We start from the raw sequence: 15,167 nt of genomic DNA, 5'->3' as shown, positions 1-15,167 counted from the left end.
AAAAATTAAAGGGAAGATATCCTAAAACTTCCAGGAATCTCCACCAATGAGGCAAAGGGGAAAAAAAGCCTCTATTATTCTGTGAGCAACAAACCAAACTGGGTTGGGGTCTCAGACAATTCGTTCATGTGATTGCAAAGACAGACAGAAACTCCCGGATTGGAGAGGGCTCCCCTGAGGGCTTCCAGATTGGAGAGGGTGCAGGTCAGCCTGAGGGACCCACCTTCCCTCCCCCCACTCCCCGCACGAATCTTCATGCACTGGGCCCCTAGTTAGTTAATAAAGGCGACCAAGAGCACCAGGCCTGAGAGATGGACCCGAGTTCCAGCCCAGCTCTCCAGCTGCTGTGTCCTTTCTCTGAGCTTCCACCTTCTCACCTCAACATTTTGGTCTGATGACTAAGGGATGGCAACTTTGACATTATGATCACACATTTCTTCATAGCTTACAGACTATTCTAAATAAGAAGGGAGAAGCAAGCAGTTTCAGAATAGGATTATAATCAGAGCCAGAGTATTTACTGCAGTGAAATTCTAGTTGGGTGATGTGTCTTCTCACATTTGGGGCAAAGATGCTGTTGTAAAATTTATTTTTGGTTCCAGAAGAAGATGGGTCATTTAAATGCTGCCGAGACAGCTCCCTTTAATGTACCAACCTGTTTGGTAAATAAACCCCCTTGTTTGCCTCCATGAAGAGGTGCACGTGTATACTCATACAGTCCTTGGCGCTTAATAGGAAAGGTAGCCCTCTGGTGGCATTCATGCAGGAGTCCATAGCGTCCAATTTTGTGGTTTAGCTTTTTCTCACCAGACTGACAAAGTCTCGTTGCCCTTTAAGCCCACGTGAAGGGAACCACAGCCTGAGCCATCTGTCTAGACGGGATCTGTTTCAGAACTCAATTGTGTCTACCACTGGATCAGTGTTCACACGCTGAACATTGGCAAACACGCAGGTCTTGCATTTGAGCCAGCCTCTTAATGTCAGTCTCAATAACTTCTGAAGAACTGTAAGATTTGTGGATAAACATCTTAGAACTGTTCATTTCATGGCATTTATGCATATTGTTATGTGTGAGGCACTGTTCGAGTTGTTATAGAGAACCCATTGGTAAATGAGAGACAAGGTTCCCTTGGCATTAATCACATGGAAGGAGCCACAAGCAATAAGTAAGCAAATAAACAAATGAGACAGGGTGAAGTGAAAGGTGGTGGCTGGGCAGTGTCATGGGTGGGGGGTTAACTGATACTGGATATTAGCAAAGACCTCATTAAAGAGGCAGTGTTTGAGCTGAAGAGTGTCAAGAAAGGGTAGCCCTGGAAATCTGGGAGCAGGATGTTCCCAGGGAGCAGCCAGCATGTGCAACTGCCCTAAGGCAAAGATGATAACGTTCCAGGAGCAGAGAAACTGAAGCATAGTGAGTGAGCACCAGGAGTGGCTCGGGAGATGTGGGCAGGGCTAGATTACAAAGAATGGTGTATGCCATCACCAAGAGCTAGCCTCATTCTAAGGGAGCTGTTGAAAGGTTTAAGCTGAGTGCATCATGAGTTTTGTGTGGTGTTTTTTTGTGTGTGTGTTTTTTTGAAGTTCACCCTAGTTGTGTAATGGAGAGTAGTGGGGTTGTAGGAGGTGAAGAATTAAAAAGAAAGACCAGATTGGAGACTATTGTGATAACCCAAGGTAAAGATGCTCTGGCTTTGACAGGATGGTAGCAGGGAAGAGGGACAGAAGGAGATGGATGTGGGTTTATTTTGCAAGTAGAGCTTAAAGATCTTGCTCATGGTTTGGGTTAGGCAGTAGAAGTAGGAATCAAAGATAACTCGTGGACTTTTGGGTTGTGTATCCTGTTTATCTTGAGTAGATGATAGTATATTTCCCATTGAGATAGGAAAGTCAGGAGTGAGGGGAGGAGAACCCTGTTTTGACCATACTGAAGTGTGTATAAGATACGCAAGAGGAACTGTAAGGAGGCAGTAATAATATTAATAATACTTAATATTATCATATTTAAGTTGGCCAGTTGGTGTTTGGCCAATACCAGCTTTTGCCAAATAAACTTCAAACACTGACTTTATTTTTAACTGAGCACTGTGTTCAGCTATAGGCAGATAAATTTAATGCCATACTGACAGTTGTACAATTGAGACTGATAACATCTGCCTCTTCCTGTCTGTGCCTTCCTTTGTGTACCTCTGAACTCCTGATTAGATGACCAAGAAATTCCAAGGCAAGGAAACTTGCATTGCTTTCTGTGACCTCTCTCCTTAGAGTTCCTACTTTCAATTATTAAAAAACAAAATAGCCCTAGCCGGTTTGGCTCAGTAGATAGAGTGTCAATCCGTGGACTGAAGGGTCCTGGGTTTGATTCTGGTCAAGGCTATGTGCCCAGGTTGCAGGCTCGAGGCAGCCGATCAATGATTCTCTCTCCATCATTGATGCTTCTATCTCTCTCTCTCTCCCCTTTCCTCTCTGAAATCAATAAAAGTATTTTTAATTCAAAAAATAATTTAAAATACACAAAATATGTATTGGATAAAAGAGTGAGGGGTGGTGTGTTTCTTGACTGATATATCTGGAGACTATATTACAGACTGGTCTTTTCTGCCCTCTGAAGCCATTTTTATCAGACATATATTTTATTTTGCTTTTAACTCTTGTGTTTTGGGCAGGGGCAGGACTATGGAGTGGGGGTGTGAAGTGAGTGTGTGGGTGCTTTTGACAAAAATTGTGTTTAACTTTCTGTCAAGGATACATTAAGCTATTATTCTTTCCCAGTTATCATAGTTTTGCATGTTTCTTATCACAAGTCCTATTTCTGAAAGGATTTAAAAATCTAGTATTGTCACACCATCTATGAGGCATACCTAACGTGTTCTTAAACACGTTAACAAAAGAACAGTAGGGCAGGGGAAATAGTGGTGTAACTAGTAGTGGGGATGGATAGGCTTTTACTAATTTGAGCTAAAACCAAATGAGTTTTCATATTTCTAGATTCTAATAGTGGTCCCTGTGGCTCTTGGGAAAGAGTTCCATGGCTTTTCCTACTGGGAGAGGGCGAAGCACTGTCTCACATCTTTAAGACTCCAGGAGCCATTGGCATATCTTCCAAGGAAAAAGCAAGTCAGGCCACTGTCTGCTCTAGTTTCTCAACTGCATCATGAGGCCCAGGGAGGCAGCCACAAGCTGACCCATGTGCTGGTGTGGGATGCCCAGCGAGCCAGGAAAACAGAGAACCGGTGTGTCCCTGAATTTGTTCCCTCTGGGGCCACCCATCTGATAGGCCACAGGCTCTCATGGCCTAGAACTGTTGAAAGTTGCCATCCTTCTGGTAGCACTGATTCTCAAGGATGTTTCTTGAATCAGTGGAGCTAAGTGAGACGTTGAGGGCCAGGGAGGCTGATTCTGAATGGGGAAGAGAGAAAGGTGTTCCAGAGGTCAGAGGCAACAAACCAAAAACTGTGGAATCCTAAGTGAGCCGATGGGATGATATAGAGATTGTTGACAAGTTCATGAACTGCTGTGGTAAGCCAGTGACTTCTGAAGTTACATTTGGCCAGACAGGCTTCGTGTGTCTGTGGTGAGCGGATGAAGGAGACAGTTGGCACCCACTGCATGTTGCTGGGGTAATGGAGCCCCACTGAGCAGCACTAGAAAAAGTTAGGATCCAACAGGTCTCTGTCTGGTAATAATTTCCCCAGACATTCCTATTGCTGCACATCAGTGACCGTTCAACATCTGGTTTTTTTACTATTGCATAAAGTTTCATTTTAGTTTCTGACAGTATGTATTTCAGATTTTCTAAATGCTTCACATTCCTTCTCTTTTGCCAGCAGCTTGAATGGGCAGATTGCCTATTTCTAGGGGGGTGATGGCTTTGTCCATAGGGGACCTTACTAATGGTTCCATTGGACCTTCATGATGGATGAAGAAAGCAGATGAAGAATGCATTGGGATCCATACCCATGTGTCTAGAGCTAAAAAGAACTGTACGTGTGAGCCCAAATAAGACTCAGAATAAACCACTTGGGCAAGTTTTGCTTTCTTTTCTCAGAATAGCTAATTAGCTGAGGGAACTCAAACACTTTGCAGTGAGAATATGTTAGTGTCTTTGGAGTGAAATGGGAAGTCTATGGGGGAATGAACTGAATCAGAAAGGCTAAGTGATTCTCAAGGATGTTTCTTGAATCAGTGGAGCTAAGTGAGACGTTGCGGGCCAGGGAGGCTATTTCTGAATGGGGAAGAGAGAAAGGTGTTCCAGAGGTTGTGGTCCAGAGGACTTAGAGACATTTATTCATTTTTTTAAGAGGATAAATGTTTGTGAGTGGGAGAATTTTTTAATGTATTGAAAGAGTATATATACGTATCAATGTCTGTAGAAGTCGACAACAAATTCATCAACTAATTTACTGTTTTGGTTTCTCCTGCCAAAGATCTCATTTATATGTTCTAAGGAAGTTTTAGATTCAATTCAATGTGATATTTTTAACATATATGCAGATTTTACTACTAGAAGTAATATTTGATTACCTATCAGCATTTGTTATGTACCTAGAATGGGGAACTAGATGTTGAGATCATTGCCACCTATTTCCATAAATATCTCATTTAACCTTAATAATAAACCTGAAATATTAATAATTATCCCCACTTTAGAGGCAAGGAAACTGATGTTTTTAGGCATCAGGTGACTTTCAGAAGTACTAAGCTTCAGAGCTGGGCTCAATGTAGCAGAAGTCTCCTGGCACCAGGACCTAGCTTGTCTCCCTTTCATCTTCCCTTATTAATTACTAGCTGTGTGCACAGTGGTATCTGGGTTTCAGGCACAAGCAACTTCACTTAACAGAATCCTGCTCAGGGAATTCAATAATCAGTCTTGCTGTACTGTCTAGTATCATAGCCGCTAGCCATTAAATAGGTGGCTATTTAAGTTGAATGAAGTTTAAAATTCATTGTGTCAGTTGCCTCTCACATTTCAAGCACTGAATAGCCACCTGTGGCTGGGACTCCATGTTGGATGGTGCAAACATAGGCCATTCCCATCATCAGAGAACATTCTATTGGACAGCACTGCCAGCGAGACTTGTTCTAATCCACAGCATTTTGTCTCCTGTGGTCACCTGCAATATCTGTTGAAAAGTGATGAGTATTAGACCTGATCCAACAACTCCCCTCTCCTGCGTCAGTGCTGTGCATCTGTCTGTGTACTTCATGGTGTGCTCACTTTTTCTTCCAAGGAGGAAGTTGGCCGGATATGGAAGCTGGAACTGCTTAAAGAATCGGATGGGCTGGGAATTCAGGTTAGTGGAGGCCGAGGATCAAAGCGCTCACCTCACGCTATCGTTGTCACTCAAGTGAAGGAAGGAGGTGCCGCTCACAGGTGACTAGTTAACTCTCTTCCTTTCTCTTTCTTCTTATCCTCTCCCTTCCCTACCCCTGGGCCCTGGGATTTCCACTTGGTCAAAGCACTAGCCATTACAGTTCACAAGGGTTATGCTGGAGCACAGAGGGACATCAGGCCTGAGTGGTTCTATTTAAACCTATCTCTGAGCATAGGAAGTGGCTAATTGCTGGGGATATTGTAGGCTCCCCAAACCATCAAGGAGAAACGCGATTTCTTTCTAGTCTACTTTGAGTTTCAAGCAAATGTTACTTATCCTAACTTTTGGATGCCAGTCATATGTGGTTTCTTATCAAGACTGTGCCAGATAACAGAATACCACATCCTGACATCCTAATTTCCAGAAGACAGTGACTAATGACTTGGAAAAGTGATTGGTTTTAAATACGACCACAGTTCACGTGTGGTGTCAGGATTCTACACACACTTATATACTCGTATCTCTGTCCTGCAAATGTGAAGGGGGAAAAGTAAATGTGAACCTTTCTCCTTGTGATCTGAAAAAATTCATACCTCAAAATTTTTCTGAACAATTATCTGAAATAGGAAGAGAGACAGTGCTTAGGCAGAGGTCGTACAAAAAAAACAAGTCCTGTTGGAATTACAGGGATGTAGCGGTCCCCAAATTTAAGGCATGCCCTTGCCATGCTAGCTAATTGCTACCCCGTATAGTAAATCCTTACTTAACATCGACAGGTGCTGCAACTTTAAGCAGAACAATGTATAACAAAGCCAGTTTTACCATAAGCTAACTGATACAAACAAATGTTAAGTTCTTACAGCACCTCGTAAACATTTCAATGAAACGATGTTGAATGAAATGTTATTCAAGGACCTGCTGTACATAGGGCATCTACTATTTGCAAGGCATGGTGGGGTATGTGCATGTTGCATGCCCACATGTATACAGTAGGCATATAGAGTTTCACTGGTGAGAAAGGTGAATGTAGTGTTCTGGAATTTGTATTGGTTGGGCCAGGTACCCTGATAATGAGAGAGATATGGCAAACCCAAGCAGTACTGGCTTGCCCAAGGTCAAGAGGGCACTCAGAAGTAGATCTCTTGAGATGGAGTTGAAGAAGCTGAAGGTTATTTAGTCTAAAGAACGGAAAACTAACGAGAGAACCAGGGTACAGACTAACAAAGTGTTTGCTGCTCATCAGTCCTCTAACTAGAAAGTAGGCTAATGACTAAAGTAGAGATAAGATTAACTACACTTGTCATTTATCTGTGTGACAGTATTTATTGAAGAATGAAGCTCATTTTTATCCAGGAGAGCATCATTAAACTTCCCAAATGATGTATGCTTTAAGTAACTCCCATTGGGTAGCCGTTTTCCCACTAATCCTCGGTCTTAGGTTCTAGTCTGTCTTTGGAAAGTTGGCAATTAGGAAATTCCTGTGTCCAGAGATAAGCTTACATAGAGCTGCTCTTGTCTATTTTCTCTGTGAGCTGTTTATAGTGGGTTTCTCATTTCTTTTCACCCTTAGCCGGGAGTTGTGTGTGTGTTGCTTTCTGCCTCTGGGGTGTATAGTTCACGTGTGGGCATTCTGGTCAATAACAGGAGAGCAAGATGGGATGAAAGAGGGAAACAAAGGGATGGGAACAGGGATGATCTCGGTGGTTAAGTCAACCCGGGGACACTGGCCAAAACCAGTGGATTCTTCTTAATTCCAGAATCCCTGTCCTCCAGAGTGGCCCACCACACACCTCCCTGAGGGTCTAGGTGTGCGTCCTCTGTGGTTGGTGTTGTGCTTGCTCTGTTCCCCTTCTCTCTCCATTCTAAGCAACTAGTGGGGTCCTTGGCATTTTTACACCTTAGGGGTGTTTGAAAGACAGAAGCAGAGGCAGTTGGAAGTCTCAGGTGCCCCTTGTCCTCCTCCTTTTAAAGCCAGAATTCGTAGAAAAGAGTATGATGCGAGCCCTAGAGGATGGAAAGAAACTGGTGAGGGAGGGAAGAGTGGAAGGAAGTTGGCTGATTTGTTGAAAGGAAACAATGGAGCAAAGGTCCACAGTTTGGAGAGAAGCAGACTTGGGTGGGTATGGGACTATTGGAGACATGCATGTGTCCCAGGGTGCTAATACAACGCCTACAGAGGGGATGGTAGAACCCTAGGCTTAGAGTTTCTCAGCCTCACAAGATTTCCTGTCCCTTATTTAGCAATGAAGATGGAAAATGTCTGGCTCCTTTGGGATCATGGGAGACCAGACCCTTGGGGGGCTCAGTTGGAACCCATGAGACTGTTGATGCACCATGAAGGGGCCTGCCCAACCTTCTGGCAGAGTGTGCCTCCAAGACCCTTGACTCACACTAGGGTAGCCAGTTCCCATGACAACTGTGCCCCTGCCAGCCCAGGGAAGAAAGCTCTGAGTCAGCTGTAATTTAATTGAAAGAAAAGAAAGAAACAGAATGTTTGTACACCTACGTTTGTGAACCAGTCTGATACCTGCAATGGCAATAGATTAGTTTCTTTCTTCATTTTTGTGTTCCTCCTTCTGCTGATGAAGTTTGGCTCTAGGGCAGGATGAAAAGGAGCTGAGAGACTTTATCCTCAAGGCCCTACAATCCTGTGGGCAGGGGGAGATGGACAGACACATGCAGTGTGGTGTCCCAGGTGCCACAGAGGAAATCTGGCCAGGGGCATGCCACCTGGAAGAAAGAGGGCGTGGGTTAGGGAATGATGCCTTTGCTCTCTTTGTGTTCAGCTCAATGAAACACTAATGACTGAGTCCGAGGGAAGGATGGCAAATAGGATTAAGAATGATTTGACTATCCTATAACCTTCAGGTCCGGCTTCCTCTGTCATGGTCTCCACTGAAATGGGACATTTCATGGGCATTAATGCCAGGTTACATGGTGGTAACTTCCAAACGTGCCTGTTATGAGGTGACCATGTAAGATGATGGAACATACTCCTCTCAGTGGGAACCTGGACTGAGCCAGACCAAAGAATAAAGCCCTCCCAACCCAATACTTGTAGTTGCCCCTGCCTCCTCTTTAGCCCGATTTTAACTGTTTCCTGTCACCACCCTCCTGGCTCCAGTACAATGTCCCTTCTCAGGCCCAGGATGTCTTGATAAGGGAGTTTTCTCCCATCTCTATTTCCTCAGGGATGGCAGACTGTCCTTAGGAGATGAGCTGCTGGTCATCAATGGTCACTTACTGGTTGGGCTGTCCCACGAGGAAGCTGTGGCCATCCTTCGCTCAGCCACTGGAATGGTTCAGCTGGTTGTGGCCAGCAAGGTAGGTAATTTTGTGCTTTTTTAATATTTCCAATGGTGATGTGAACTTGGAGACCTCCCCAAGCACTATCCACTGTGGCAGGGGAGGGGGGATGCAGGAGGCAGCCAATCAGTGATGTTTCTCTCTCATCAATGTTTCTATCTCTCTCTCTAAAAATCAATTAAAAACAAAACAAAACAAAAAAACAACAGTTTTGCTCGCTACACCTGGACTGTGAGCAAGGCTGTAGTGAAAGAAAAGGAACAGAAAAAGAAAATTCCCTGCACTGAAGGAGTATATCCGTGGGGTTAATTTACTTAATCCACATATTCATATTTAGGGAATGTTTAAGCCCTCTCATATATTCAAAATTCATCAGGGTTTTATGAAATGTGATTAGGGAGGGAGGAGTTTTAAAAAATTTACCTGTTCTTCTTTCTTCTTAGAAAATACTGACAAGAACTCTCTAAAAACTAGAGACCAGCAAACCCCCAAAGTTGGGAAAGTTTTTCCCATTCAACTTGAAAGGGTGAATAGAACTGAGATTCAAAAGCAAATAATAGTGGGCAGTGAAGCCCCCTTATAGGTCTGACCTTAATGGAGTCTGGTTCCATGTATTTTCACTGACCTTGAAAAGTTGTTCAGGGGCTGCATTTATTGCAAAGACATCCATCTCTACTTTGGCATTGTGATTCAATAAACAATATGATCTCTCTCATGAACATAGTGAGATGAGCAGAGGGGAGAGGAGGATAAAGTGGGTATTTTAGCTCTGTGCTAGGCCTGGTGCCACAGTGATGAGCAGAAATGGTGTTCAGTTTGGGGAACTCTTGGACAAGTCGGGGAGATAGATAGGTCATGCACTGCAAGGCAATAACAGAAACAGTAAAGGATATTTAGAGAAAAAAAGGGAAGTGGAAGGCCTCCTGATGGGATCCAGGAAGGCCTGCGGGAAAGGGTACTCACACTTTGCCCAAGTAAGCCTTAGTCATGAGAGGATGGGTGGTCTAGGCTGAGAGGGCTGCTGGTAGAAAAGGCAATAATAGGGCCAGAGGTAACTTGGATGTTTGGAAGTCAATGTGGCTGGAATGGAAGGAAAGATGGTGGGAGATGAGTTTGGAGAGCTGGGCAGAGGCCAGATTTCTTAAGATGTTATCCTCTCAATGAGGGATTTAAACTGTATCCTGAAAGCAAGACAGGGGAGGGCATCAGAGGATCACAAGTTCAAGATCTTAGATTAACCATAGAAACATTCATCTAAGAAACACAGATTCTTCAGGGGGAAAAATGATTTGGGTTGAAATTGGGTGCACACCCCTGACATTTGAGGTAACCTTGCAAACCTGGAAGTGTGGAACCTACGTTCCATATAGTGTTCAGGTTGGAAGCATGTGACCACCCTAGCAGACTCTGCTGGTTTTCTTTGACCTTGACCTGGAACTGCTGGTGCCATTGTGTAATTCATGGACCTTTGTGCTCCCATAGGAAACCTCTGCCGAGGACCTCCTGAGGTTAACGTCTAAGAGTTTGCCTGATCTGACTAGCTCGGTAGAGGACGTATCCTCTTGGACTGACAACGAAGACCAGGATCCAGACGGGGAAGAGGACGAGGGAACTGGCCCGTCCTCCATCCAGGGAGCTGTAAGTGCCTATGGTTTCCCGGTGGCTCTGTTGGAGATGGAGTGCTGGGGTCAGGGATAGAAGCCTGAGATAGTGTGATAGGGACCAGGCCGGCAAAGGACTGTGGTTGCATTCTTTTTCTTTCTTTATTTTTATGTCAGAATCTTTCAGAAAGATCTATGAGGATAAGGCTTTTCATTTAAGGAAAAAACATTGAAACTGGAAACACAATAAGAGAGCAACTGGGTGTTAAGTTCAGTGAGTATATCAATTGGTAGGATGATTAATAATATATACAAGGATTTTACTGCTACTCGTGATAGAGTGTTTGAAAACGATTGTTTGTGAATTTAAACTGAGACTGAGTGATTTTTGGTTGAAATTGCAGTGTTAAAATAACACCATACTCGTTCATGCAAAGTTGTATAGATAGGTCTTAAATTTTTAATCAAACCAGGCCTCTCCATGGCGTGTAGCTCTTCCTTACACAGCCTCGAGCCCTCGTGGTCTACTCTTTAGGCGCTGCCCGGCACAGTCGGGAGGGCTCTCGGTTAACTGTGGCTGCCGTGTGCCTCCGTGGTCTCTGCTTTGTATCATTTTCAGTATAAACTCTCATTAGCCCTCGTCCCCCAGCCAGCCCTGGGCAGGGTGCTCCCTTTCTGCCATCTGGAGCCCCTTAGAATTGCTTGGTCAGAGGTTCTCTCCAGGGAGGTTTTTAAACTTCTGGTAGTACCCAGCTCCCATCATCACCAATGTCATTATCTTTTTTTTAAAAAGTCACCAATTAATCACATATGGTTTTATATGCTTATCATTGTAGTTTTTCCAAAGGAACTTCAGTGCATTCTGCCCAACACACTTTACTTGGGGAACTTTAGGTGGCCTTTAAATCTCACGCCCGCAATCACAGTGGAGAAACCAGACTGATCCTGCCTTGACACTCCCCTTTCTCCGTGCCTTGGAGGCCACCTCACCCCGCTCCGCTTCTGCTCCATAGGGGAGCAGAGCACTCACAGAGGAGGGGGCACCGGGCTTCTTCCCTGACTCACCCCCTGCGCCTGAACACTGTCCTTTGTGGGCCATTCTCTTGAGGTCCGGTTTCCACTGAGAGAACCGGGCCTGAGACAGAGCCTGCAGGACCAGGAGATGGGCAGCTGGCTCAGATATCTTCCGGACATCACGGTCTGCCCTAAGGACCTTATAAAGATGCTGAACTACTGAAAAAAGTATGTTTATACAGGGTGTCCCAAAATAATGTATATACACTTTAGCAGCTGATAGCTCAATTTTGGAAATGAAATGTATTTTAATAAATACTGCCTTTATAATTATTCAAAGTATGTGTATACATTTTGGGGGGCACTATATATAAGTATACTGTTAGTTCTATGTGTACAATTCAAGACTCTTCGTTTTATAATTTTTAAGCACTAACGAACCACCTTAAATGAAAGAAACCCGGTGCTGTTTAGTCAACTAGGTTACCAAGCCCTTTATTCCACAGATGAAAGGGATTAAACCTGCTGCCAATTCCACTCAGACACTGACTGGTTTTGCACCTGTACGTGGTGGCGTGCTCCAAGCACTTAGGCCGAGCACGTGTAATACAACAGCGGAGGGCCTGCCAGGAGCCTCCCTGTGATTTATTTTTCATGGCTACAGTATGCAGCAATGAGACTTTCCTTTCAAAGAGCCCCAGCCATGCTTAGGATAAAACCATATGGTGAATATCAAGTTTGAGGAATGAAGGCAGGCAAAAGGGAAATGGGGATGGGCGGTGAAATTCCAGTCATCTGCGTGATTGTCACCCATCTCGAGGGGGACGGGGGGGGCTGGGGGCTGGCAGCAGTGTTAATTAGAAACTTGTTAAAATACAAATCCTCACCTTACAGAGGGGAGGGGGTGACATTCAGCTGGCCGCTCAAGGCCACAGACTATGCATCCTAGAATCGTGTCCCAGTTTGTCCGTACCCTTGTAGGAAAGGCCCGCTGCGCTGTGACTTCCTCGAAGCCGCGACTGGCCACACTGGGCACTATGCCAAGGTGGCGCTGGTTCCTCCAACCTCCAAGCTCTGCGTAACTGTAGGAGTAGATCCCTACAGCTACTCAGAGCTTGAAAAAAATAGTAGTGCCCAAACTGGCAGCACCCAGCAGCTCACAGTTAAGGAAGCTCTTCCGAATGGTTCGATGGCCTCTGAGGTGTGGATGTGGTTTTCTGTCAGTGAGATCATAGGCAAGCATGGCATCACTGGCATAATGTTTGAAGATCAGTCTTTAACATCTCTTTCTTTTTTTTTTTTTGGTTTATTATTTAAATGTTCTTGGACCATGAGTGATCAGAATGGTATTTGAATTTTTAGAAGATACATAAAAACAAAAACAAAAACAAAAAAACATGACAAATCCTTAGGTCCCACCAGAGACCTGCTGAGTCAGAAACTCTGAGGGTGGCGTCCAGCAGTCCGCTTCTCAGTAAACCTTCCAGGTGGTTTGGACTCGGGCTAACGTTTGAAAATGTTAGAGCCCTCCAATAAAATGGCTGTGGCACATGTGTTCTTATTGGCTACTCAAAAAGGGTATCCTTTCTCAACTGTAAATGATTACAGTTCTTATTTTATTTTTTTTTTAATGAGATTTTTCAGGGGGGAAACGATCCCTGCTTTGGCCTTCTGAGAGAGAGGCTGGTTTTAAAATGAAGAGAGGAAGGAGAGGTCCAATGTAACAGGGCATGAAATGGGTGATACTAAGTGATTAGGAGCCTGTCTCCCTTTTTATATTTTTTAACAACAAAAAAATAAATACTGATTGCCTTTGCAAATCCGCTGTTGTCAAAGCTCAGTGAGGAAGGGTTTGCTTAGCACATCCATCAGCAGACCTGTCTCCAGCTTCCTCTGACATCAGGGAAGCAGTGCTAACATTGTTGGAATCACTTATTTGGGAAAATCTTGGAGAACTCTGAGGTGATCAGGGTTTAAGCAGGAATAAAGGACCTCATCTCTCGAAAGGAAAGGAGAGCCAAGCTGGACTTCACGACTTTGTAAGTCTGACACTGGTGTTTGAGTCCTTGTTTGTTGGCAGCATTGAGAGGTGTGAGAACCCGGGTAACAGCCTTCAGGAGAAGTCAGCATCCTCTCGGGTAGATACCTACCCAGATACAAAGAAAAAGGAGAGGTGCTCCTGTGTTGTTTGAATTGAATAATTGATAAAGTGTTCACTCTAAATGTTTCAAAAAAGTGTCTGGGGGTTGAGAACTTGTATTGCAGCATCTGAAAGTATCATTTTGGGTTGAATCAAGCTGCCCTGGATGGGAAGTGTGTGTGAGCTAGATTTTTCTGGTGAATTGAATTTAGAGCTTAATGCAATGACCAGTGAGCACCGAATGTGCAAGCTTGTGATTAGTATTAAAACAGGAAGCTTCCAGTGTGTGACTGACAATCTGATCTCCACAGAGAGAAGCTACTAATACAGAGAGTCACTGGCAGGACATATTGCATGCTGGGGTCTAAGCATGAAGGATGTGTGTATCTGGGAAGACTTCCTAGAAGAGGTGACACTTAACACAGATTATAGTGATGTGTTCGTTCATGTGACAGTTTGGTTAATGTCTTCCCCTATTAGTAAAGGATCCATGGGGGTAGGGCCCACATCAGCTTTGCTCTCTCCTGTATCCAGTGCTCACTCTCAGCTCTCAGTTTGTATTATAGAATGGATGGTTGGTTGGACAGGTGGGCAGACAGGTAGATGGTTGCTATAACCTCTGTCATTCCTAATGCACCTGCAGATTTCTCCTCATAAGATTTGGTTGTCTTCCACTGACTTGCCCGTCTTCCCCAGCACACCATGAATTTATTTATTTTTTAAAAATATATATTTTATTGATTTTTTTACAGAGAGGAAGGGGGAGAGAGAGAGCGTTAGAAACATTGATGAGAGAGAAACATCAATCAGCTGCCTCCCGCACACCCCCTACCGGGGATGTGCCCGCAACCAAGGTACATGCCCCTGCCCCTGACTGGAATCGAACCTGGGACTCTTGAGTCCACAGGCCAACGCTCTATCCACTGAGCCAAACCGGTTAGGGCCACACCATGAATTTAAAATGAGCATGACACGTAGTAGGTGCTTATTATTTGTGTCTGAAAACTAGGAAGTCTGTCTGCCTTTTCCTTCTGGGCATTTCATCTCAGACACGAATAGCAGTGATGTAGCAAACATTTCTCCGAGTATAGAATTGGAAGGACAGTGTCTCTTCCTTTGAAGTAGGACATTTGTGGCAGCACCTCATGAACAAATGAGTAGATTTCTTGTTGTTAGATTGGTTAAAATTTGAACCTGCGAGCAGCTATAAAGAGAATTTAGGGCTTGATTTTTAACAAATCAACAATAACGACTAAGGACAGAACATCCCCAGGGAGTTGGTGAAGTGGGATGTGAGTGAAAAGACCAGGCAGAAGGCACCAGGGAAAAGACTATGGGCCTGCCCGTCTCCAAGATGCGGGTTCTGGTGAATCGAGCTATGGTGCCAGAGCTACAAGACCGTAGGGATTAGCTGGTCCAAACTTTGTATTTTATAGGCTAGACATCACCGCTGAGCTCCTCTGATAGCAAACTTGTTCCCCGGACAAGTCACGCTATGGCTCTAGTCAGCAACGAGGGAAAAGCAGAAAAGAGACAGGAAGGGAAAGGTGAACACACCAAGAAAAGCATTCCCATGGTGCAGCTGACCTTCGGACCCCCAGCTTTCCCACTGGAGGGGCCTGTTCGGCAGGTCTGAGTGGGGTAGGGCCCAGGAGACTATTTTCAAAAGCATCCCAGGCGATCCTGATGCTCACCCACATTTTGAAAAGCAAACCTTTGGGAGATGGTGGCTGCTGGGGGGAGCAGCAGGTTCAAGCACACCCTCTGTGGGCCGTATGGCAATTTCCATGA

General features: G+C 44.5%; 1 protein-coding gene across 6 annotated transcripts in view; it reads left to right on the top strand.

Moving 5' to 3' along the window:
• PDZD2 (PDZ domain containing 2) overlaps positions 1-15,167 on the top strand; it is a 360,570-nt gene that overhangs the window by 263,200 nt on the left and 82,203 nt on the right. For all 6 annotated transcript variants that reach the window (XR_013961080.1, XR_013961081.1, XR_013961082.1 and 3 more), the window contains 3 exons: positions 5,232-5,374; positions 8,507-8,639; positions 10,104-10,259. Coding sequence is in view for 3 of the 6 variants with exons in the window: in XM_080677882.1 (XP_080534008.1) it covers positions 5,232-5,374; positions 8,507-8,639; positions 10,104-10,259 (432 nt within the window). In the remaining 3 variants the exon portion in view is untranslated. The remainder of the gene's footprint in view (positions 1-5,231; positions 5,375-8,506; positions 8,640-10,103; positions 10,260-15,167) is intronic.

Source organism: Plecotus auritus, assembly GCF_963455305.1.
Source record: "Plecotus auritus genome assembly, chromosome: 7".
Lineage (NCBI taxonomy): Eukaryota > Metazoa > Chordata > Mammalia > Chiroptera > Vespertilionidae > Plecotus > Plecotus auritus.
Note: the sequence above shows the minus strand (reverse complement) of the source record. Positions and strands in the feature narration are given on the sequence as shown.